The 25,443-nt window shown below is 36.7% G+C and overlaps 1 protein-coding gene across 4 annotated transcripts in view; it reads right to left on the bottom strand.

The window, feature by feature from the left end:
* Positions 1-24,987, bottom strand: part of LOC149739314 (sodium channel protein type 9 subunit alpha-like) — a 53,891-nt gene extending 28,904 nt beyond the window's left edge. For 2 of the 4 annotated variants that reach the window (XM_089873944.1, XM_089873945.1), the window contains exons 1-4: positions 24,832-24,987; positions 22,348-22,542; positions 21,908-22,097; positions 12,296-12,513 (exon numbers count right to left, since the gene is read on the bottom strand). In XM_089873944.1, the coding sequence (XP_089730070.1) occupies positions 12,296-12,513; positions 21,908-22,097; positions 22,348-22,542; positions 24,832-24,867 (639 nt within the window). In that variant the 5' untranslated portion in view covers positions 24,868-24,987. Of the gene's footprint in view, positions 1-820; positions 1,166-12,295; positions 12,514-15,277; positions 15,437-21,907; positions 22,098-22,347; positions 22,543-24,831 lie in introns of those variants that run through there. The other 2 variants (XM_089873946.1, XM_089873947.1) reach the window with 2 other exon arrangements.
* Between the last annotated feature and the right edge of the window lie 456 nt (positions 24,988-25,443).

Here is a 25,443-nt window from a genome sequence, read left to right as displayed (position 1 = left end):
ATGTGAATGTATATAGTAGGGTGGGGAAAGATGGGACACATTTTTATTCTAATTTCTCGTCCCATTTGGTAGTAAACAAAGAACATTTAACGAATCATAAAACCGTATCCTCACGACTCTCATAGACCGTAGGTAATTGTTAAAATACAGTCCAGATATTTGGATATTGTGTGCTAAAGGTGTCCTGTCTTTCCCACCCTAACACATGATATAGCACGGTGGGGTAAGATGGATACCGGTATTAAATATCGTTGCGATAAAGTCCAAGTTTGACCTAAACCACTGCAGGTCTTATAGCGAGCCACGTCGTATATGACCTCGCCAAGCTATAACATATAATTTAAATTTTCTATTTACAACCAATACAAAAAATGGAATAGTATTTAATTAAAGCAAGTTTATCCGGACTTACAAAAACCAGGTTGCAACAGATCATGAATTATTAAGAAATCGCCACATGAGTCCCTACTTTGTGAGAATCCGCATCGTGGATTTGAATAAATAGCGACGATATCAATATAAACAAAAGCGTATTATTTCCGCATCGCGTGCGGTAGAAGCGGGATCAACCTCGAGATTAAGTTGAACAAAAAATAAAAACTAATTTTATTTTAAATTTGTGATCTATAATTAAAAGGAAGTCGCTCTAACTTCTGCAACGCGGCGGCGAGAAAAGAAGATGTTTACAGGGACAAAAAGGCCTATAGTGGTAGCAGCGACTGGCCTCGAATTGTGCCCCTTGAGGTAGAGGCAGGCATGCCAAGCACTGTGGGACAGTTCCCCACAAATACCAGGTTTAATGCGCCGGTTACACGAATACCTCGCCATCAAACCGTTGCTGCACTTTCTTCATAACTTCAGACATTAAGACAAAACTTCTTGAAACTGCTTCCCGCCCTTGCCAAGTTCGTCTCCTCTGCATCAGTTTACGTGTTGTTTGTTCTCTTGTCGATCCTGATCTAACCTTTGAGGGGTTCTTGCGACTTCTTCTTTTGGAGGAATTCCTCCTGGGTCTAGATGTTCTTAACTTTCCTACAACCATGCTTGCTTTGCTATTTATCCACACGTCAGGTCACTTTATTTTTTTGATTTTTCATTTTAACCAATCCACAAAAACATGCAGTAAAATTTAACGACACGCCTGAACATTCAAAGAATTAAATTTCGAATTCATTTAAAGTCAATTTGTATTTAATACTTCCAGTAAAGAGTAGTTTAACAACTGAAACAGAATTTAAATTGAGGTTTTTAAACGGAAACGATGGAACATTTTATTGAAAACATTTTAAATGGTCAAAACAATTTTGATACAGCAGGGTGAGGTAAGATGGTTCATGTTTTCATTGTTTTTATCAACCCATTTGGTAGTAAACAAAGAATATTTACAGAAATACAAAACCGTATCATCACGAACCAGAAATGCGTTGTTAATTGTTAAAAACACGATACGAATTATTGAGTATTATGTGCGGTATTCATCTTACCACATATCACTATATGAGAATAAGTCGTACTATACCGTATACGCCTCCCACTTGTACGACAATCACGCATATAAGAACTCTGCTCTGTAAATAAGACGTTTGGCAAATACATGAGTTAGGTCCGTACGCAGAGGAATTTATTCAGATATTCTAGGAAAGACGACAGATGGAAAAAGATAAAGTTTCGATTTTTGACCAGAATCTGCTGATAATGAATGACAAACTGGCAGTAACCTGAGTTCATTCAAACATAAATTTAAACCTTTGACTCGACACTCACTGACAACGATTTAAACTAAAATACGGAGAATAAAGAAAATGAAATTCGTGGCGCCTTTCGTAAAAGCCGAGAATTCATGCCGCACGATTGTCAAATCGGGACAAATTGCAGTGCTGCACATGCAGAACCTAGATAGCGAATATAAGCGGTAGATTTTTTTTAATGGAAACACTGTAAGCTCACTTAATATTATAGTGGCTACCGAGCCCATTTAGCGCCACTGAGCTGAGTGAAAGTATTATAAACATTTGCCGTAATGGCCGGGAAGTTATTTTGCTATGAAAATATTACCCAACACTCAATTAGAATCATATTCTGCGTGGGTGAGGTCCTACAGCGTGGCAAACCATGAGACCTGAGTTTAGGCCAGAGTTGGCTCATTACCACGACACACAAGATGTTACTGCGTGTGACATTTTTAAACTAATTTCAATTAGAACTATGCTCTTTCTGACAAAATGTAAAACTAATTAGCCATCACATGTTTTGTACACATTTCCGTATTAGCCCGCAACAAAAACTTCCTATCTTTTCCCATTGTGTACGTATATGGGAAACTTACATTAAAAAAATTCGAAAATTTGTTTTCGAAGCTTTAATCAAAGCATGACGAAGAATAACACCCGTGGGCCGGTGGGCCGAGGCACAGTTTTGAGAATAAGTTTATCAAAAATTCAATCGGAAACATATGAATAAAGTTTGTAGGCAAATAGGGCGACTATGACTAATATATAGTACCATGTGATTAGTTTTCTTTTTTAAATGATTCCGTTTAAATTATTACGAAAAAGTTCGGAGTAGATAACAAAATCGAAAAAAAAAACATTTCGAAACGCTGCAGTTTTACATGGTTATTTTATTTCGGGATTTTTTGTTGATAATTATTACTGCATTTTTTGACATAGTTTTAAACCAACCAAACGTCAATCATCGGGTTTGGAAAGTTGGAAAATACGTGACGCATTATCAACGCTATAACGTTTTCAGTTCATCACAGCCAGTCAGGGTTGACTGCTAATAAAAGTGAAACGGGTGGGTTTTTATCTACGTTCGACTCCTTAAGCGCCAACGCAGCTAACACTAACGAAGTTTCATTCATAAACATAAGAATACCGAGGCTAAATGTAACTTGTTTATCCTCGCATAGCGGGGCAACGACAGTGGTTATAACACAGTTGTTCTGTTCCATACACCCCGTGCCCGCTTACAAGTTACCAGGTATGTAACTTATTTATCCTCGCATAGCGGGGTAACGACAGTCGTTATAAAAAGAGTTGTTCTGTTCCATATACATCCCGTACCGGCTTACAAGTTACCACGTATGTAACTTGTTTATTCTCGCGTGGCGGGGTAACAACAGTCGTTATATTACGAGTTACGACGTATGTAACTTTGTGAACAATTGTTTAATAAAACAAACGAGAAAAACAATAAATTAAATTGTCTTGTTTTTCCGGTAATTGCAAAATAATATAAAACCAGATTGCAATAAATTCAACGCGTTGGCCTTTCTATAAACAAAGACACTTCCAGAATCTCAGGTCTTAAAATCCAGTCTAGTCGCCAAGCGACTCATAAGATCGGTTTATCTTTTCGTGTCGATCTTTACTCTAAGAAAAAATTACTCACAAAGTAACACACATGGTAACTCGTAAGCAAGCACAAGGTGTATGAACACCAGTGTTATAACGACTGTCGTTGCCCCGCCATTCGAGGATAAATAAGTTACATACAGGGTAACTCCTAAGCAGGCACAAAATGTATGAAACAGAAACCCGTTTTATAACGATTGTCGTTGCCCCGGCATACGAACAAGATGCATTCATTTCTTTAGCTATTTACTGAAAACTTTTCGCTTTTAAATAAATCTCTAAAACTGACAAAAACACCACCTATCCCTGATACGCTGATTACATTTGTAAGTAATATCCAACAAGCATCTTATAAACCAAAGTTCGTTAGTTTTTCTTATTGCATGCGATTAAACGATCGATAAAAACAATGACTTTTATTCTGAACGCAATAACTCGTCCTAGTTCCTATTGTGCTTGTATAACTACATAATGCTGCAAGGCATATTATACTTGTATTTGAAGAAGCTCTTACGGACAAAATTTCCTTAAAAACGTTTTGCATACAGAGTCTTCATTGGGGTCAATAAAACTCAAAGGCGAAAAATGTCGGTTTGCGAAATATTCCTGAAAAGCCAGCTCAAAATACGAGTAAAATTCGCCTGACAGCAACAGTATATATAACCTATTGTGACTGACTAATTGAGACTGTGACGTAACAAATTGTGAGATTGTTGCGTCACAAACATTCGGCGGCAATTTGTTACACAGCCCGCGATATCTGGAACTCCGCTTATCTATCAAAGCGCATACAAAGCACTCAGCTATAATGACCTGCGTGCATATATGCTGCGTGGTATACGGCTGACTAATATATAGTAAGGCTGGGGTAAGATGGGACATGTTTTATTTTTTCCCATTTGGTATTAAACACATAATATTCAAAGAATTAGACAACCGTATTCTTAACACTTTAATAGAGCGTTGGCAGTTGTTAAAAATAAGAATAGGAAAAATGGGATAATATGTGCTAACGGTATCCCATCTTACCCCACAGTACTAATAATGACCTCTGATAAAAAAAGTCTACGTTTATACACAGTAAAACTTATATCTGTATAACAGCATGAATAACGTCTAAAACAGCCCATTCGAGTTTATACAGTAGTGCCCTTGTACCGGTGCCCGTTCGATGCGAGAATTTGTAAACTATGAAACGGCAGTTGACAAAATAATCGCAGTGAGTATAGAACGTAGAAGTGAGAAAAAGTTCCCCCCTCATTTTTGGAGGTCTGATTATCTGCTCAGGTAAAGCCTGGTTTACAACTGTGACAAAACAACCGTGTCTTCACGTGTGTTATTGGTGGGAACAAAAATCTCGACAAAGTGGAAAATGACGGTGTTATCTAACATATGACTGTGATTTGGGGGCAATAATGTTGAATTGCAGAATAATAAACGGCTATATCAGAAATGATAGATTGGAATGTGTGAATTACAAATATAGTAGGTTGGGGTAAGACGGTTCGCGTTTTTGTTATCCTTTTCTCGTCCCATTTAGTAGTAATCCGAGAATATTTAAGGAACTAAATCTTTACTACTCTAAAATAGCGTTGTTAATTTATAAAACACGATCAGGAAATATGGGGTTTAGGGCTAACGGTATCCATCTTACCCCACAGTACTATATGGGATATTATGTGCTAACGGTACCCATCTTACCCCACAGTACTATATGGGATATTATGTGCTAACTGTATCCATCTTACCCCACAGTACTATATGGGATATTATGAGCTAACGGTACCCATCTTACCCCACAGTACTATATGGGATATTATGTGCTAACGGTATCCATCTTACCCCACAGTACTATATGGGATATTATGAGCTAACGGTATCCATCTTACCCCACAGTACTATATGGGATATTATGTGCTAACGGTATCCATCTTACCCCACAGTACTATATGGGATATTATGTGCTAACGGTATCCATCTTACCCCACAGTATTATGTACCTTGGGCGATATATACGCTACTATACATATATAATACCAGCAGTTCGTTTAAAATACGATCGGTCCTTTGTTTGGAACCTTTTAAACATTAAAAACCAGTAATTCGAAATTGGGACGGGCATTCTTTATAATTGCAAGTCGTATGAATTGCGCTACGATCGATATCATACGAAGACAATAACATTGCATTACACTGCGTAACATTTCTGTCTCTTTGAATACGATGGTTTACAATCAAACGCGTTATCTTACCCTAAACTACATAACGTTGCATTACGTTTTTGTTTATTTGTTTGCATAAGGTAGCTTCGAATGCCTTATTCAACTACCAAATGTGATTAAAAAAATGAAAAATGGTGCAGCTACTCCAAACAAGTATATACCAATATTTCCTGATCGTGTTTTAAACAATTAACAACGCTCTTTATTCAGAGCCGTGATGATACGGTTTATAAATCTGTAAATATTCTTTGTTTACTCCCAAATGGTCATAAAAAGAGAATAAAAAACATGAGCCATCTTACCCCAACATATGTGCCATCTTACCCCAACCTATGTGCCATCTTACCCCAACCTTTGTGCCATCTTACCCCAACCTATGTGCCATCTTACCCCAACCAACAACACACCACCCCAAATAAAAAACTAATGTTGTCTTTAAACGGTTTCACGGTAAGTTCCACTTACTAAACCAAAACACCGAATTGGTTTTCCATTTTATGAAGCAAAGCGCAATTTTCTATACAACAAATAAACAATCTGAGCTAAGAACTTCAATAGTTGACGTCAAAAACGCAAAGATTTAGCTCAAAATTTTCGCCACAGTATAACAGGTAGTCGAGTAGTCGAGTTACAGAATTTTGTTGACCGGAAAATGGGTTTTAAAACACCGATGTTTTGTCTGTCTATACATGGGGAATTTTACAGAAATTATTATTTCTGTATGTATAGTAGGTTGGGGTAAAATGGTTCATGTTTTTATTCTCTTTTATCGTTTCATTTGGTAGTAAACAGTAAATATTTACAGAATTAATAAACGCATTCTTACGATTCTAAAACATCGTTGTTTATTGTTAAAAACGCGATCATAAAATATGGGATTTTATGTGCTTACGGTATCCATCTTAACCCGCAGTACTATATGGGATATTATGTGCTAACGGTATCCATCTTACCCCACAGTACTATATGGGATATTATGTGCTAACGGTATCCATCTTAACCCGCAGTACTATATGGGATATTATGTGCTAACGGTATCCATCTTACCCCACAGTATTATACGAACATACCAACTACGAAGGTAAATAGTTGACTGTTACACCAAGAGCCTTATTTTGTTGACCGAAAAAAAAAAGGCTTCTTAGACGTTAACGCGGGCCTAGTTATATTGTTTTTAAAAAACGACAAATCAATTTGCTACTGGTGGCTTCGCGACGTGTGAGATTAAACTAACATTGTTGTGACCCGTGACCTCGGTTCCGTCGCTGCTGGTACTACCATGACGTAACAATCCCCCCATCGGCGACGAACTGTGACGTTTTCGTTCGAAATTAACCAGATGAAAAGACGTGGTTCGCCGCCATGTGCGCCCCCATCGAATTAGAGTGATTCCCAAAATTAATTTAGACCAAAGTTAGATAAACATATCAATAATATAAAGGCTCGTTGTTGTGAAGGGTCTGCTTGATCGTGTTTTGGGGACAGACAAAGTGATTCGGGGTATATTTACCAAACACCTAACTTTCATTACATACTGTGGGGTAAGATGGATGACACATAATAATATTTATTGTGTAATGGGGTAAGATGGGCACCGTTAGCACATAATATAGTAAGGTGGGGAAAGACGGGACAAATTTAGCACTTAATATCTAAATATCTTAGGTGTATTTTAAACAATTAACAACGGTCCATGGGAGTCTTGCGGATACGGGTTTATAATTTTTTGTATGTTCTTTGTTTACTACCAAATACAACGAGCAAATAGAGAAAGGGTGTCCTGTCTTCCCCCACCCTACTATAAATTCATTTAATGACACTGTTTTTACAAAACTGTATTATAAATATTACTGTGGGGTAAGATGGATACCGTACGCATTAATTATCCTATATTTCATAATCATGTTTAAACAATTAACAACGCTCTTTTAGAATCGCAAGGCTGTTTGGTGTAAGAGGTACGCCTTTCTTTATTTAATAGTTTTTTGCCTTTATTTAACATAGTCGTGTTATTACGACTTGCATTATCGTTACCCCCGTCTAAGCTTCATAATAGCTTTGTTCCCGTTATAATTCAGATTAATCGTAACTTAACACCTAAGGGTACTTCAGCCAGGTTAATCATAGTCGTTACCGTGCAAAACGAACATGCAACGTTTTATCTTTACGGGCGTTTAACCTTTACCCTTCCCCTAAATTAACGTATTCTGTTACATGAACCAATGAAGTCTTGCGAAATGTCAGACGAAATGTTGTAATAAATAAATAAAAGAACAAATAAATAAACGTTCTTATACCAGATCAGTCGAAAAATACAATTTAGCACCAAATTTGACAGATTTTTATTTCTTAGCATTTGGTAGGGCGAGTAACAATCCCTTCAGACTTTACCTTTTTATTCTTAATATGTTTGGAGAAACCTAAGTTACCACTAAACGGTTTAGTATTATCACAAGGAGAAACCAAAGCACTACTTCATTAATCGCTGTATGGACAGTGTGGGGTAAGATGGAAACCGTAAACACATACCATCCCGTATTTCCTAACCGTATTTTCATAGTAGGGTGGGGGAAGATGTGATACATTTTCATTCTATTTTCTCGTCCCATTTGGTAGTAAACCAAGAACATTCAAAGAATTATAAAACCGTATCCTTACAACTCCCATAGACCGTTGTTAATTGTTTAAAACACGATTAGGATATTTGGATATCATGTGCTATATAGGTGACCCGTCTTCCCCCACCCGACTATAATTGTTTTTTGTTGTCTTTGACTAAGTCGTATATATAATTTACCTTTAAAAGCAATTAGGCCGTGGCTTTAAAACACAGCTGGAAATTTCGAAAAAATCGGCTAAATATTTAAATCTAATAATTGTTTAAATGCGGAGAAAAAAATACTTTAAAAAATATCAAAAAAAAATACTTTAAAAAACATCGAAAAAATATCAAAAAAATTACTTTAAAAAATATCGAAAAAATTGTACAAAAATTACTTTAATAAAAAGAATCAAAAAATTGATATGACATTTATAGTCAGCGTAAAGTGTATGCACAACATATCATTACAGTCACCGCTGGTTGTTACAGATATAATTGGCGTTTACACAGACGTCATTACAGGAAGGTACAACAAGTTTAACTGCACACAAATACAGATAAACATCGTAGGGTTTCATTCGTAGCCTCCGGTGTAAATCAAGTACGATGCAAGAATACACAATCGGGTTCAAACTTTCGATTTTTAAGCGCAAAACACATTGTAACTTTGATAAATCACGTCATTTTGAAACAGATTGAGAAAATTAATATTCTATATAAATATGAATACAATCGGTATCGAAGTTTCCGCGCAAAAAAACATTAAAATTTCTTTTTTGAAGCGCAAACTACCTAAACTTGATAAATTACATGAATCTAGCTCTGATCTAGAAAATCAAAGTTATGTTTATATAAAAATTATAAAACAAAACTTCTTTTAAATTGTTCGCGTAAGAAAACTTAATTTCAAATGAATTAAAAATGCTTTTTTTCGGAGCAAAAAAATAAGTTTCAGTGATAAATCTTGTGAATCTGGCCCTGGTTAAGTTTTTAGGCGAAATATCCATTCCATAAAACAATATTTGTTCGACATGAGTTTCGTCTGTTACATATTTCGTTGCGCGCAAAATACGAAATAGACTCTGTTGTTATGTAGACATTATACCACAAAATACAATGCTAAAAAAACCAAGAAAATTCATCGTTTACGCTTTTCTTTGGCTGCTATTTGCTAATTCAACAAATAGTTTTTACGGTTACTCCGTAGACTACCATTTGCTTGCACTGCCTGTAGTGTATATATTATTAACAATATAAAGTAGGGTGGGGAAAGATGGGACACATTTTCATTCTCTTTTCTCTTTTCATTTGGTAGTAAACAAAGAAAATTTAAAGAATATAAAACCCTATCCATACGACTCCCATAGACCGTTGTTAATTGTTTAAAACACGATCATAATATTTGGATAGTATGTGCTAAAAGTGTTCCATCTTACCCCACCCTACTGTATACATCTAACCTAAACTTTTATAAAGTCGGTTAAAAATTCACATTAACGGTAAATATACCTGTCTACCGCCAAGGTATTTATAAGTTGCTATCCATATCATAACCGCCTTATGTATATAGCCTATCCCTGCTTATAAAGTAGAATTGATACTATTTGGGTGCGAAAAATTAGCACAATACGTCGTGGAGAATTTTCCTCGGGGTGGCAAATGATGATTGAAACGCACGAGTTGATCGCTAAGCGGGTAGCCTGGGATGACCGGGTGTTGCGACCCCGCCTATACCCATTAGCGAGTCGCTAATGTAACGACGGTGGGTGAACGCGACAGGGGGCGTATAAGTGGCCAGCATTACAACTCAAGATATATATAGTAGTATGGGGGGAGGCGGGACACCTTTAGCACATATTATCCAAATATCCTGATCTTGTTTTAAACTATTAACAACGGTCTATGGGAGTCGCGAGGATACAGTTTTGTAATTCTTTAAATGTTCTTTGTATGGCACCAAATGGGACGAGAAAATGGGATAAAAAGGTGTCCCATCTTCTCCTACATTACTATATATAGAAACCAAACCAATCGCTATGGGACCAATTTTATGCGGAAAACCCCTAAACGCCGTTTTATCTTGGCGGATCTGAATTTTGTGGCCCACGCATTTTCACTATAATGAGATGATTCTGTTTTTAAGCTCAACTTTTTCGTCGAATCAAAAATGTTTTTAAGTGTTTCTCCCCCCACTTCACCCCGCCCGTTACTGTTGACGACAAACCAAGGGATAGTGAACCGGGAGGCATCTTATCTGCGATCTGAGGCCCAGGATAGACGTATGTTAGAGGTTAGAGGATAGTGAGCCAAACTACATAGTCTGCCCGGGGCTCAATATACAGTGCTGCACGTTCAATTAACATTCAATTACTTTACAAGTTGTTTGATTTAATAGAAAAACATTCGGCAACACTGTAGGATTTAACCTTTAGGTGGAACTAATTCGAATTATAGCAAGATAGAAACGGTTTAGAAACTTTTGCAACGGTTGCAAAGTAAATCAACATTTCTAAGATCATTTTAAGATTATTGTAACCGCAACCTCACATAAGAGAACAATTTGCAATAAAAACTGCAACAAAATATATGTTACTGTGGGGAAAGATGGGACACTTTTATCACATAATATCTCAATATCCTGATCGTGTTTTAAACAATTAACAACGGTCTATAAGAGTCGTGAAGATACGATTTTACAATTCTTTGAATGCTCTATGTATAGCACCAAATAAGATGAGAAAATAGAATAAAAAGGTGTCCCATCTTCCCCCACTCTACTCTAATGAAATACGTTTTTCGCTTTTAAAACGGTACCCATTTTACCCCACAGTAATATAGGCCAGTATTTTAGAGTTTTCTACACCAGGCATTTTTACATCTCACTTAAAATGCCAAGGCCGCTATAAAGCGGGAGTAAAATTTACGAAAGTTACAATTCCAACGAAACAGACACACCGATATAAACCAAGTTTCTTACGTTGGTCTTTACTACAAACGTAAGTTACGATCACCCAATTTCCGCTGTCGCATATTAAACTTGGCCTACTGTGTTTTACAACTACACTGATACGTGTTGAATAGAAAGGTCTAACCAGAAAAACTTAATTCATTTTTTGGGCGTTTTCTGGTTCAAGATCATCTTGTTTGTGTAACATTTAAAAAGGTTATTAAAACATAGATCTTATGTGAAATTTTGTCGTATAATGATGTTTAAAACACGCAAAACAAGTGGCTTTAATTATTTGTGTAGCGTAATCCGGATTTTCTTTCCATACAATAATCTAAAATGTGTTTTAAACATAGCACTGTGGGGTAAGATGGGACACCTTTAGCACATAATATCTAAATATCCTGATTGTATTTAAAACAACTAACAACCGTCTATGGAAGTTGTGAGGATACGGTTTTATAATTCGTTGAATGTTCTTTGTTTACTACCAAGTGGGACGAGAGAATAAATGAAAATGTGTCCCATCTTGCCCCGCCTTACTATTCTAAATTTGGACTGATTTAAAATACAGATAAAATTTGATACACAGTCGCAAATAAACGATAAAATTTCCTCTACAAGTTAATCCTGACCAGTATTTCTAGATTTAAACTTATAATTTAGTCTGTGGCATTTCAAACCAGCAATTATGGCATTCTATACATGTGTTTACGTTGGTTTAACTTGGCAGCGAAAGCAGGTACGGCGTCATTGCAGAAGATCACATCTTAATCGACGTGAGAAAACAGCCATATCTGGCAATCAATCCGATTTCTATGCTGTCAAGACTTTACTCGTGCAATTTCGTAAATATTTAGTTTTTTTTATAAACTGTTTGTTACAAGTTAAACTTTACAGGTTCGAGGCTTGCCGCTGCTACCATTGTGGGCGTATCATATCCTTGGGCAAGACATTTAAGTGTAATTGCTCCAAACCAGTGGTCCTATGGCTTGTCTAAACTGTCAATACCTACATCCTACAAGTTACGTACATGTATACGAAACTTTGCACAAAATACCCATGTTACGACTCCCCGAGGTTAACCTTGTTGTTCCGCCACAAAGGGATAAATAAGTTACATTTATCCATTAACACTAAACAAATAGGCATCCTACATACAAGTTACCTTATCCTCGTAAAATTCGTCGGGTTCCTTGAGCGGAGTACCAGCACATGCAGGGAAACAATAAGTTTCGTTCTCCCTCCCCAAATAACCCGGCAGTGGTTTGCCCTCTTTGAGTTCCGAAACAGGGGGAGTCCCTCCCCCACTTGCGACGCTCAGGATTCCTTTCATCAAAGATTTCCGATGTGATTCTCGTCCCATGGCGTTTCTTCGATCGCCGACTGCAAAGGGAAACTCGATTAATTCTCCCGCGGTCATGTGCGACCTTGACACTTAACAATAATTGCCCAACCCAGTAGTTCCTGATGAAAAAAAAATTGGCAGCTGGGCAAAAATCATTCACAAAGTAACATACGTGGTAATTCGTAAGCGGACACAAGGTGAATGAAACAGAACACTCCTGTTTTAACGACTGTCGTTGGCTCCCCATGCGAGGATAAATGAGTTACATTCATTCATTTATTCATTTTATTCAGTCTTCACGTTCACGTTTTTTAGTTTTATTTTCACCGAGTAAACGGACAAGGGGAACCAACGCTTGGGAACGAAACAAATTATACAAAATATCGACAAGTTGCTAACGTGATAATTGAAAATATTAGCGGCCGACGTCTTTCCTGTGATTTTATTCCAACCTGCTTTAACAATTGCCGTTTCACTAGCTGGTAATTTCAATTTCTTTGTCATATTAACTGAACATAACTTTAGTTATTGTATGAGATAAATAAAAATAATTGCAAGGGATATGCAGTAGGGTTGGGGAAAGATGGAACACCTTTTTTTATTCTATTTTCTCGGCCCATTTGGCGATAAACAAAGAACATTCAAAGAAATATAAAACTGTATATTCACGACTTCCATATTTACCGTTGTTAATTTATTAAACACGATCAAGATATTTGGATACTATAAAAGTGTCCCATCTTCCCCCACACCATTATATATTAAAAAATATCGAAGAGCTAAATACGAAATAATTGTTATTTTAATTATATCAAAAATAACAAAACAATAAATCATAGATTTTTTTATAAAACCATTAATTCAAATACATACATCAAATATCGAGTTTTTATGCGATCACCAAAACCCTGTACACAATATTGAATTTCATCTGTTTATTCCGATTCCTAACTAATAAACTCATTTGTCCTAACAGACAAACATTGGTATAAACTGCACAAGTTGCTTACTATCTTTACGCCGCTAACAATACGCGAATATATGAGTAACGTCGATATATCTGATCTGCTCAAGGCCTTTGGTTTGCGGCTAAAATATTAGCAGGCAAATTATACGTCAAGCTGGTGCAACATGGGGAGGGCACCACCACCAGGCGTAGAAAGAATCAACTTATGTGTTTATTTTGGAACCAAAATATGTTTTTCCCAGCTATATGCTTTGTGCATATTCAGCGCTCAGTAAAATTTGGCATTTATTAACATTCAGTGACGTTGACGACGTCATCTTGTGACGTCAACGACATCAGGATATTATGTTTCGACGTTTAAAGATATTTTGGGGGGGGACTGTTCAGCGACATAAAACCAAAACATATTTATTTAAAGCCTTGACCAGTTATTTATTAGTTCCTGTCTACTCGGGAAATTAGATTATTTTGGCCGCTTATTTAATTGAAAAGACAAAACATTTATAATGTTATTATTACTTAAAAAAAACAAGTTTTTCTAATTATCTGGTATAAAAAACGACGAAAACAACGGTAATACGAAAGTCTTTATAACACAAATTACAATTCTTATTAAATATAAAGGGACTGGCAGTCAATACATATCAGAATAGATAGTATTTTACACGTATTTATAAAGGGTTACTTATTCATTCCTTGCAGCAATATTAATGTTATTATAGAAGAGTATATTAACGTCATGGGAGAATTTAAACGTTGTGGTTTTTCCCAAGCTTTGTATTATTTTCCAATCTCAATTGTGAAGTTTTATAATATCCCCCCGTCATATAACCGTGCCCTATGACCGCTAAGTAGCGTTGTTGACTGTTAACACCTTTAAGAAATATGGGATATTGTGTGCTAACGGTATCCATCTTACCCCACACTACTATATGGAATATTATGTGCTAACGGTATCCATCTTACCCCACAGTACTATATGGGATATTATGTGCTAACGGTATCCATCTTACCCCACAGTACTATATGGGATATTATGTGCTAATGGTATCCATCTTACCCCACAGTACTATATGTGATATTATGTGCTAATGGTATCCATCTTACCCCACAGTACTATATGGGATATTATGTGCTAATGGTATCCATCTTACCCAACAGTACTATATGGGATATTATGTGGTAACGGTATACCCATACATAAAAAAAAGAATAAAAAATCCAAAAAAATAATCACCCACGAAGTAACATACATGGTAACTCGTAAGCTGGCACGAGGTGTATGAACACCCGTGTTATAACGACTGTCGTTTTCCGGCCACGCGAGGATAAAGTAAGTTACATTCATTCATTCATTCATTCATACATATACATATATAGTATTCATAACAAGAAATATTTTGGCCACACATCAAATCAATGGACTTGTGTCGCTGTGTTTCGCTTTGAAATTTATAAAAGCAAATGCAGCGTAATAATATTTTACCCCACGTCATTACACAGTTGTTGCAAATCATCAGCGTATTAAAAATATCCAACAAACTCAATACCGCCACCTTACGACGGGTTAAAAAGTATCAACATCGTACCAACAGATACTATACTTATATTAAGTAATCTTTTAACGGGTTATCTGCGCTATAAAAAACGTAGTGTATTTCCGACGTTTCGTCTGTCCCTGCAATACTGATCATGCATGGTAGCAGAAGTAACAGATACTATATATCAGTACATAACATGAACAACCTAAATTACTTTCAATAACCCGAACACATAAGGCCCTATATTCTTTGCGAGTGTTCAAACAGATACTTTACATTCAAGTTATGACTCACCAAATACAAAGTTGATAAGCAGGTCCAGCTTCCATAACGGATACTCTTGAATGCGACGAGCTCCGTGTACTACCATGTTCTTAGTAAATCACAACAGATATATCTTACACATTAATTCACCTCCTCTGTATGCAGTGGTTAACTTTGCTAAGCACTTACACGGAACTACACCGCTAGGCAAGACCAACGTTAGCGGAAGCTTTTAATTAGATTATGAACCACAAGGCAATCGATGGCCTTGGGGTTGAGCTTACACAAGCGAAGAAACTCTAAACTGGCTCAATACAAGCAGTATATGAACCTGATTTTTGCGACCAATTAAGTTAATGTTATATGCCTGTCATACACTACCGATAAGACGGGTTCATATAGTAGGGGGGGGGGGGGGGGGAGACAGGCGCATTTAGCACATACTATCCAAAAAATCTAATCTATATGAACCGTTGTTGGTTGTTTAAAACATGATCAGGATATTTGTATATTATGTGCTAAAGGTGTCCCGTCTCACCCCACTCTACTATATAAATCACATTTCCAATACTTCCAAAACGTCTTTCTTGTAAGAAAACGAAACAGAAAGGCAGTTTAAAAAACGTATTACGGCTACTGGTAATGCAACATAAACAATACCATTTAGGTGATCAACCAAGTTTACATTATTTTCAAAAACACTCTGAAAAAGTAATTCAAATTAACATATTATGCCTGGTAGCGACAACAGCAAAATACACTTATATGTTGATCTCCCGACAAATGTAACCGGTTTTACTAAAACGTCATTCAACGAGGCCCTATATAGGATAGTTGACCCACAAGGCACCAACAGTAGCCTACACAGCACTCTTATGCGCATATGGCGGTGTCGTTTCAAGAGGAATTATAGCTCAAAGCCCTCTTGAATGCAAATAATTATGAATATTATGATTGCGTTTTTGACCATATAATCTAACCCTTGAAAAACACTACGATGGACAGTTTAATTCTAGGTTCAACAAACGCTTTTTTTCAGATAATTATATGTTTTTAACAGTAAGCGTGTTTTAACGACGGCCGTTTTATCGCTATATCTTTTGTTTTAATCTATTTCCTAAACTTTGCCATACAATATTCGAATAGACAAAGTTAATTACATTTATTATTATTAATTCATAAAGAAAACAAGAACAACAGCCACAAAAATCAACCTTGAGGCTACTAACTTGCGCAATAAACTAATTGCGCGGATCGAAACTAACCGTGGCGTTTAGCACAACAGTTTAATTGCTTGGCGCTCCTTGAGGAAAAGGCTGACAATTTGTAGCTAGTGCCGTTCCTTGGCTGCCAGTAGCTCAGGTAATGATTGAAATTATTTGACTACAGCGCAAAAGGTTAATTAAGAACGACAAGTCAACCGTTCTCGGCGAATTTAATCATCTTTTCCAACGCGGTCTGGAAATTCTGAAACGTGCTAAAGGCTGAGATAAATATTTTATAAAGCAAGCTTGGCATACACAGGATACCCGCGACTGCGCCGACCGTAAGCTGTTTTAAATATTTCTTTTATCAGAGGCACAGATTACACATCAAAAATTAATACGACTAAATAAAATTTTACGACTAAATTACGACATGTTTCGTTTTACGTTTTAAAATCGTACTTAGTTTCCGGAATTTTAGCTGAGCTAGCTGAGCTAAAATTCCGGAAACTAAGTACGATTTTAAAACGTAAAACGAAACGAAACCAACGACGGTTTATTTGGACCACTAAGCTTGGGATTTATTTTGCGGTAGAATTTCGGTTTCTAAGCCTCGGCTAATTTTTCTTCAGCTTCAGCATAGTCTTATTTGTAAAGAGGTAATGAACGAGGCACCCGGTAAACTAGACAGCTGGTGGGTTGTTACAAGTAATTACCCGAAACGTAAAACGACCTTGAATTTAAAAAGGTCAAAAACTCCGATTTCAACCGCTGTGAAGGTGTGATGTTACTTCTTCACATAAAACGGTGGTTCTTAAACGTTTTTGTAAGCATTACCCTTTTAACAAAGATGCTTATCAGTTTTACCCCCAATATGTAATACGGCGGTCATTTATTAAGAAGCGAAAACAACTAATTACATCAGTTATATTTAACGCGACGGATGCGCTTGCTTTTTGGCAACGAGTTGTTCAATGTCTGGTAAAGTATAGTGGGAAGGGGGAAGATGGGACACCTTTAACACTTAATATCCAAATATCCTGATTGTGTTTTAAACAATTAACAACGGTCTGTGAAAGTCGTGAAGATACGGTTTTATAATTCATTGAATGTTCTTTGTTTACTACCAAATGAAAAGAGAAAACTAAAAAAAAAGGTGTTCCATCTCCCCCCACCCCCTACTACACTACAGTTGGCATATTTTTTTCTGCCTCGTCAACCGATGTGGGTTTCAATTGGTAGTTCATTTACCTTCTAAATATGGGGAATTTAGTAAATTTACCCCAGTTTAAGAAACGCTGACATAAAGCGTTTATCCTATATTGGTGTCTTTTACACACGGTATATAGTAGGTTGGGGTAAGATGGTTATACCCATGTATCCCGATTTTCCCAACCGTGACTTGAACAATTAACAACACTATTTTAGAGTCCTTAGGACTAATTTACGTTTTTTTCCGATTTCAATTTCGGATTTTAACGCGGTGTAAAGTACTGTGGGACACACATATACCGTTAGAACATAATATCCCATATTTTCAAATCGTGCCTTGAACAATTACCAACGTTATCTTAGACCCGTGACGATTAGGTTTTATAATTCTGTGAACATTCCTTGTTCAATACAAAATCAGACGTTAATATAGAATAAAACATGGACCATATACTATATAGTAGAGTGGGTAGGATGGGACACCTTTTATTTTTTTATCTCGTCCCATTTGGTAGAAAGAACTTTTAAAAATTATAAAACCAAACCCTCACAACTCCCATAGACTGTTGTTGTTTAAACACGTTCAGGATATTTGGTTATTTTGTGCTAAAGGTGTCCCGTCTTCCCCCACCCCAATATATATTAAATAATCCGTACCCGCGCCGCTGGGTTGAGACTTCAGCAATTAGGATCGTATTGATTAAACATCAACGTTGGAGAATGTTCATGTACGCGACTTGTAACGCATAACTTCGCTCTTAGAAGATTCGATCCATATATACCAATAATTAAACGCATTTGGCCGATCATAAAGCGGTATAGACAGTAAATTTACAGATGAATGAAATTTTACAAATATTTAAGCGTGGGGTAAGACCATAGATGGTTATTTAGTAGGGTGGGTAAAATAGTTCATGTTTTCATTCTCTTTTTTGTCCCATTTAGTAATAAACAAAGAATATTTACAGAATAGTATAATCTTTACGTCTCTAAATAGGTTAAAACACGATCAGGATTTTTGGATATTATTTGGGATATTATGTGCTAACGGTATCCATCTTACCCCACAGTACTATATGGGATATTATGTGCTAACGGTATCCATCTTACCCCACAGTACTATATGGGATATTATGTGCTAACGGTATCCATCTTACCCCACAGTACTATATGGGATATTATGTGCTAACGGTATCCATCTTACCCCACAGTACTATATGGGATATTATGTGCCAACGGTATCCATCTTACCCCACAGTACTATATGGGATATTATGTGCCAACGGTATCCATCTTACCCCACAGTACTATATGGGATATTATGTGCTAACGGTATCCATCTTACCCCACAGTACTATATGGGATATTATGTGCTAACGGTATCCATCTTACCCCACAGTACTATATGGGATATTATGTGCCAACGGTATCCATCTTACCCCACAGTACTATATGGGACATTATGTGCTAACGGTACCCATCTTACCCCACAGCAGAACTATCTACACTATAAATTTACAGATAAATATGCAACGGACAAACGTGGTTTATATAGATTTTATCGCGTAGAAAATACATCTCATTCTCATATCCACTGTGGCGTCCAGTTTCTGGGGGTCTGCCATTAATATTTGATGTTTGTAAATTACGCTTGCTATGACTCTGCCTTGGGAATCAAGCTAATAATAAACAATGTAAACTTGCGGGGACTCAGGCGTCAATCAAAACGCGATCAACGAGGCGAACGTAAGAGTTTAAAACCAAATGATAGCATATATAGCATATATAGTAGGGTGGGGTAAGGTGGGACACCTTTTGTAACCTAGTTTATCGTCTCATTTGGTAGTAAACAAAGAACATTTAAAGAATTATAAAACCGTATCCTAACGACTCCCATATAGAACGTTGTTAATTGTTAAAACACGATTCTAAATAAAAACATAAACCATCCCATCGACTGTAATACCAAACGGCAACAAACGATTATTTAACTCAATTGTAAATCGCGACTATTTTACCAAACGGTAGAAAACGTGGGACACAGAGACGTAACAATGCGTTTTGGCATCAGATAGAGCGATGCTATGTAAACACAAAATCGACTGAAGCGAAGGAATTCGCATAAAACTATTTCTGATCGCCTTGTGTCTCCTCTACATTAATATCGACACAGTTGAAATATTACGGTAACCCAACCGATAAAGTTTGCTGTCCATAGGCTTCTCTGTACTGCTGCCTATTTAAAGTAGAGTGGGGTAAGATGGTCCCTTATTTCTGCCTATTTTCTCATCCCATTTCGTAGTAAATAAAGAATATTTACAGAACTATTTAACCGTATCCTCACGACTCTAAAGGAGAGTATTATTATGTGAAAACAGTAACAGTATCCATCTTACCCCACAGTAATATTTATCTGCAAGCTCAGCGTTTATTGACGTTGCAGGAATGCAGTTAAAGTATGCACGGTACACGTTGTACAGCAAACGGGGCTAAAGTTAAATACGATGTTATATCCATTGTTATACACTGTGCGGACACTGAAACGCACTATGTGTGATATAGTAGTGCATTTTTGTATCTTTAAAGTCGTGTGTATAACATAGTATGCGAAATACACTATCACGGCATCACACGGTTATAATACTTAAACATTCTGATGCTTTTCTCATTCGTTCACAATTCTACCCTTACCGAAAATACAGCATTTTTCTTAATATCGGAACTACATGATACGATATATATAAAGCAGTGTGTGACATACTGTGTAGAACGCACTATCATATCATCCTGACAAACTGCTGCTGACTGTTGTGCCTTTCTCATTGCAATTCCTTCACAATTCTACCAGTAACAAAAATCTAGAATTTTTCCTAATCTTGGACTATGCGAGAATGATAGTACGTTTTCTGTGTGTAACTTTAAATGCACAACACTTTATGTAAAACGCACTAATCATTATCAAAGCAGCAAACACATCGTACGCCTGTCTGTGCCTTTCTCATGGCCATTTCTTCACAATTCTACCCATAACGGAAAGACATACATTTGTTTTCAGTTCATCTTGAAAAAGAGAAAGTAACCTGCTGTCACGGTATGCAAACCACTAACTTCTAACTGGCTTAGATTACCAAACATACCATCTAGAAATAGGCGCAGATGACAGGTTAAGTTCGCGCCTTTTTACCCATTACTTCACCTCGCCCGTAGCTGCATTAAAGCGAGTTAATTCTTGGCACCTTCCTGGCCAAATACATAATCGTTCCGGTGAATGCGTTTCCCGCCTATGGCTAAAAACGACAATGAACTAACTGTACCGATGAACCACAAAATTGACTGCAATTGCAGACTGTCCGCGTGGCTACTAATTGGTATAACTTAGAGCATGGCGACATTAAAGCGCTTGAAATCGATATTGTTTTACGATACTACCCGTGGGAAAACTCGGCCAAAATTGGCGTCGTTTCGTCAAACAAGTGATTTCTATTGGTGGCGCATGTCCCACAAACGAGAAATCAAGAAATTGATCAAAGGTACATGATACTAAATTAAATATTAGTAGTAAGTCTTGTAATACAAGACGTGGCAATGAACTAATTATATAGTATCTGATTTGATATCAAACCAGATTTAAAAGTTAATAAAGGTAGTTTCAGAAGATTTCGTTTAAACGCGTTTTTACTCATAAGTTTATTAACTTGAAACTTTATGTCGCGGTCAAGTATATATCTTATTTAAATTATCAGAATGAATTAATGTAACTTATTTATCCCTGCGTGCTGGCCGGAAAAAGACAGTCGTTATAACACGGGTGTTCTGTTTCATACACCTCGTGCCAGCTTACGAGTTACCACGTGTGTAACTCTGTGGGTGATTGTTTTCTATACGGCAGACAATTAATACAGCCTGTTAGTGACCAATTTTTTAAGTATCTTGCTTTAGGACACACACGCCACAACCGCAGCAGCGACAATCCTTGAGCACCGTCGTTTATATCTCACCGTAAACGAAGTGATAAAAAAAGTTATTAATATAGTACTGTGGGGAAGATTGGACACCTTTAGCACAGAATATCCAAACATCCTGATCGTGTTTTTTAACAAATAACAACGGTCTATGGGAGTCGTGAGGATACGGTTTTATAAATATTTTAATGTTCTTTGTTTACTACCAAATGGGACGAGAAAATACAGTTAAAAGGTGTCCCATCTTCCCCCATCCTACTAGAATATGTGCCACAATTCACCTCTTCGTTTTATAAGTCTCAGCGGCATCTCGTCCTCTTCCGGTGTTGGAGGCTCAACAGTAATTACTGGCTCACCACCGCCACCTGCCGGACACTCAAACCAAACGCTTCTCCTTCTTAGATTGGGAGGCGGGTTCGGTTTCAACGAGTAGACGGGTAAGACGGGCAAGGAGAATCGACGCTGGGGGTCCTGGGGTTATATTATCATAAATACAACAAAGTGACAAACAAAATTCTAAAATTAATTACCCGCAGAGTTAACATAACGTGTTTTTAAAACTTTCCTCTTATTTCCAATCATAAAAGACCTATGTAATATACAATGTATGGGAACTCGGAAGCGGACACGAGGCGTGTGAAACAGAGCACCCGTGTTAAAACGACTGTCGTTGCCCCGCCATTAATAAGTTACATTGATTCGAACGGAAAAACTAACTCACTGTAATTCGATTGTCGGACTCGGGTTCGGGTTCGGGCTCGGGCTCTGGCAAAATGGGAACGGCAGAGCTTCGATGCACTGACTTCGGTTCTTCAAGGTTTTGTAAATATTTCTCGATTCGTTTTCTTTCTTTTAAGTAAATCTTCTGCTCGTATTCAGGGTCACGTGGTCTGAGACAAGCGCCGTCACAGAAAAACTGGAAAAATATGAATTTAGAGAGAAACAGAATCAAAATCCACGCAACAAAATTTAAAAAAAAATTGACTTAAACATTTATAAAATTCAAACAAAGTTTTTTGAATTTAACGCCTTTTCTACTTTTAGACTCTTGCACAAAACTGCACATGTAACAACATATTAAGTGGCATTTAAATAGCACTTATACACTTATATATACTTATAACGTTTCCAATACACTTAAGAAACCAATATACTAAATTAAGTGCAGGTAATGCATACACCTATGTTAAATGAAAACAAAGGAAAGTAGTCATTAAGTTGCAATGATCTTTTAATTGGTATTTTAAGAATTCCAATTAGGGTATTACAGTTATATGATGATTGCTGAGGGCATTAGAGACTTTATAATTTAGTGAGTACGGTGGGGGAAGATGGGACATTTTTTAACTCTATTTTCTCGTCATATTTGGTAGTAAACAAAGAACAGTCAAAGAATTATAAAACTGTATCCTCACGACTCCCATATTGACCGTTGTTAATTGTTTGAAACGCGATTAAGATATTTGAAAGTTATGAGCTAAATGTGTCCCATCTTCCCCTACTTTACTTTATATACAAGCAATATACGGTTTCGTGCAGAAAGATCCAAATAAATAAATGCAACTTGACGAAATTTACCGATTCATAAATCGCTATAGAGTCTTGAATTTCTATTTAAATAATAGACTGTCAAGTAATATTTATTTGAATAAAAGACTGACGATGCTATTTTGGTGAATTCAATTTCTCATATATTGCAACTCACAAATATTTAAACATATAGTAGGGTGGGAAAGACGGGACACCTTTAACACATAAAATCCTGGTTTATGGGAGTCGTAAGGAAACGGCTTTATAATTCTTTGAATGTTCTATCTTTACTGCCAAATGGGACGCGAGAATAGAATCTAAAGGTGTCCCACCTTACCCCACCGAACTATATATATATTTAAAAAATCAAGACAGAAATCGTTGGATTTCACTTTCGTCGGTTAGGTATTTCGTAGTACCTGATCCTAACTCTATTCTATAGCTCTTCAAATTCAAACACCTTTATAAAAATAGGTTTAGCTGCCACGCTTTTATTTGTCATTTTTTCCCAAATATTTTTACTCGTTACGTGTTTTAACGTTAGTAGGTTTGCTTCCAACTCCCTTCTCTTCGTTGTTTTTATTAATTCGAAGAGCTTAATAAAGTTTACTTTTAATTAAAACCTCACAGAAGATTTTCAAGCCATGTTAAATCCCATGCGATTAAAAACGCCCGTTCGTTCGGTTCTGATGAGTCATATATACCATGACAACTGGCGTTCTGCTGACAGGAACAAATGTTCGGTTATCGTAAAACTAAATGACATACAACCATGCAGCAGCTGGTGGAACGAATAACAGGAGGTTTTACCTTCATATCACATAATATAAAGATTTTAATCTAAAGTTACGAACCATGCATACAGTATAGGGTGAAGTAAGACGGGGCACCTTTAACACATAATATCCAAAAATGAAACCGTCAAAGATTATCGTAGCAAATAAAAGCGCGGCTGCTAAATACTAACTATCTCTGTCCTGACCCTTTGGTTCTAGGAGTTTTTGTTTTCGCATCAAGGTGTTCCATACCTCGTTGAAAGACACCTCGCATGCGACACCGAAATGGCAAGGGACCGATCTCACTTCACAGTTTATAAAACTCAATTATTGACATCTCAGTGACTTCGTGGCCACCAGTGTTACACGGTGGGGAATAAAGTTTTAAATATTTGAAACAACGTTGTTGTTAAACATAGCAAACATATAACAGTATATAATGATGTGGGGAAAGACGGGACACCCTTAGCACATAATATCCACAATATCCTGGTCATATTTTAAACAATTAACAACAGTATATGGGAGTCACAATGATACAGTTTTATATATTTTTAAAATGTTTTTTTTTGTTTACTAATAGAATGAAAAGGTGTCTCATCTCCCCCACGCTATTCTGTGGGAAAAGATGGATCATGAGAATAAAGTAGGTGGGGAAAGGTGGGACACTTTTTCATTTATTTTTCGTACTATTTGGTAGTAAACAAAGAACATTCAAAGAATTATAAAACCGTATCTTCACGACTCCCATAAAATAGACTGCTGTTAACTGTTTAAAACACAATCAGGATATTTGGATATTATGTGCTAAAGGTGTCCCATCTTCTCCCACCCGTTAAGCCACACAATGGACAACATGTACAAAACGTAAGCAAACATTTTGGCAAATTTTATCTTACCGAGCAAATTCTTTCCCTCAGAGTGGGTGCGTTCATGTTGCTTGCTTATTTAAGGCGGGTGTGTAAAAGGTTGTCGAGTCGACTTAGATTACGGTCGGCGAGTAAATTACTTCCGCATCAATGACGTCATACATTAAAATTGAAAATACTGAAAATCTACAAATAGTCTGAAACCAACCCACTGCGTTTAGCAGTAAACTGTGTTATTGTATATAACAACAAAATATGGTAACGAGTAATGTCATAGGTTGAGGTACGACGGTTTATGATTTCAATATTTTTTGCTGTCCGATTTTGGTAACAAAAAATATTTACAGAACTACATAACGGTATCGCCATGATTCTAAAAGACCGTTGTTAACTGTTTACAATACGATTGGGAAATATTGGATATTATTTATTCTCGATAGCCATCTTTCCCCACGGTATATAGTTTATAAAAACTGTCGCGCTTAAAATATTTCAAGTTTTTCGATTCATGTCTCAAGCGATCGGCTGGCCTGTCACTGCTGTGACATATTGATTATGACGTCATAGAGATGATAGTGGTTACTTCCGATTAGCATTCATGCGTAAGGTTAACAAACAAAGGAATCCCTGGTGCGTGAATTG

Source organism: Ciona robusta, chromosome 3 (assembly GCF_009617815.1).
Source record: "Ciona robusta chromosome 3, ASM961781v2".
Classification (NCBI taxonomy): domain Eukaryota; kingdom Metazoa; phylum Chordata; class Ascidiacea; order Phlebobranchia; family Cionidae; genus Ciona; species Ciona robusta.
The sequence above is the reverse complement of the archived record's forward strand: the minus strand, read 5'-3'. Positions and strand labels throughout refer to the sequence as shown.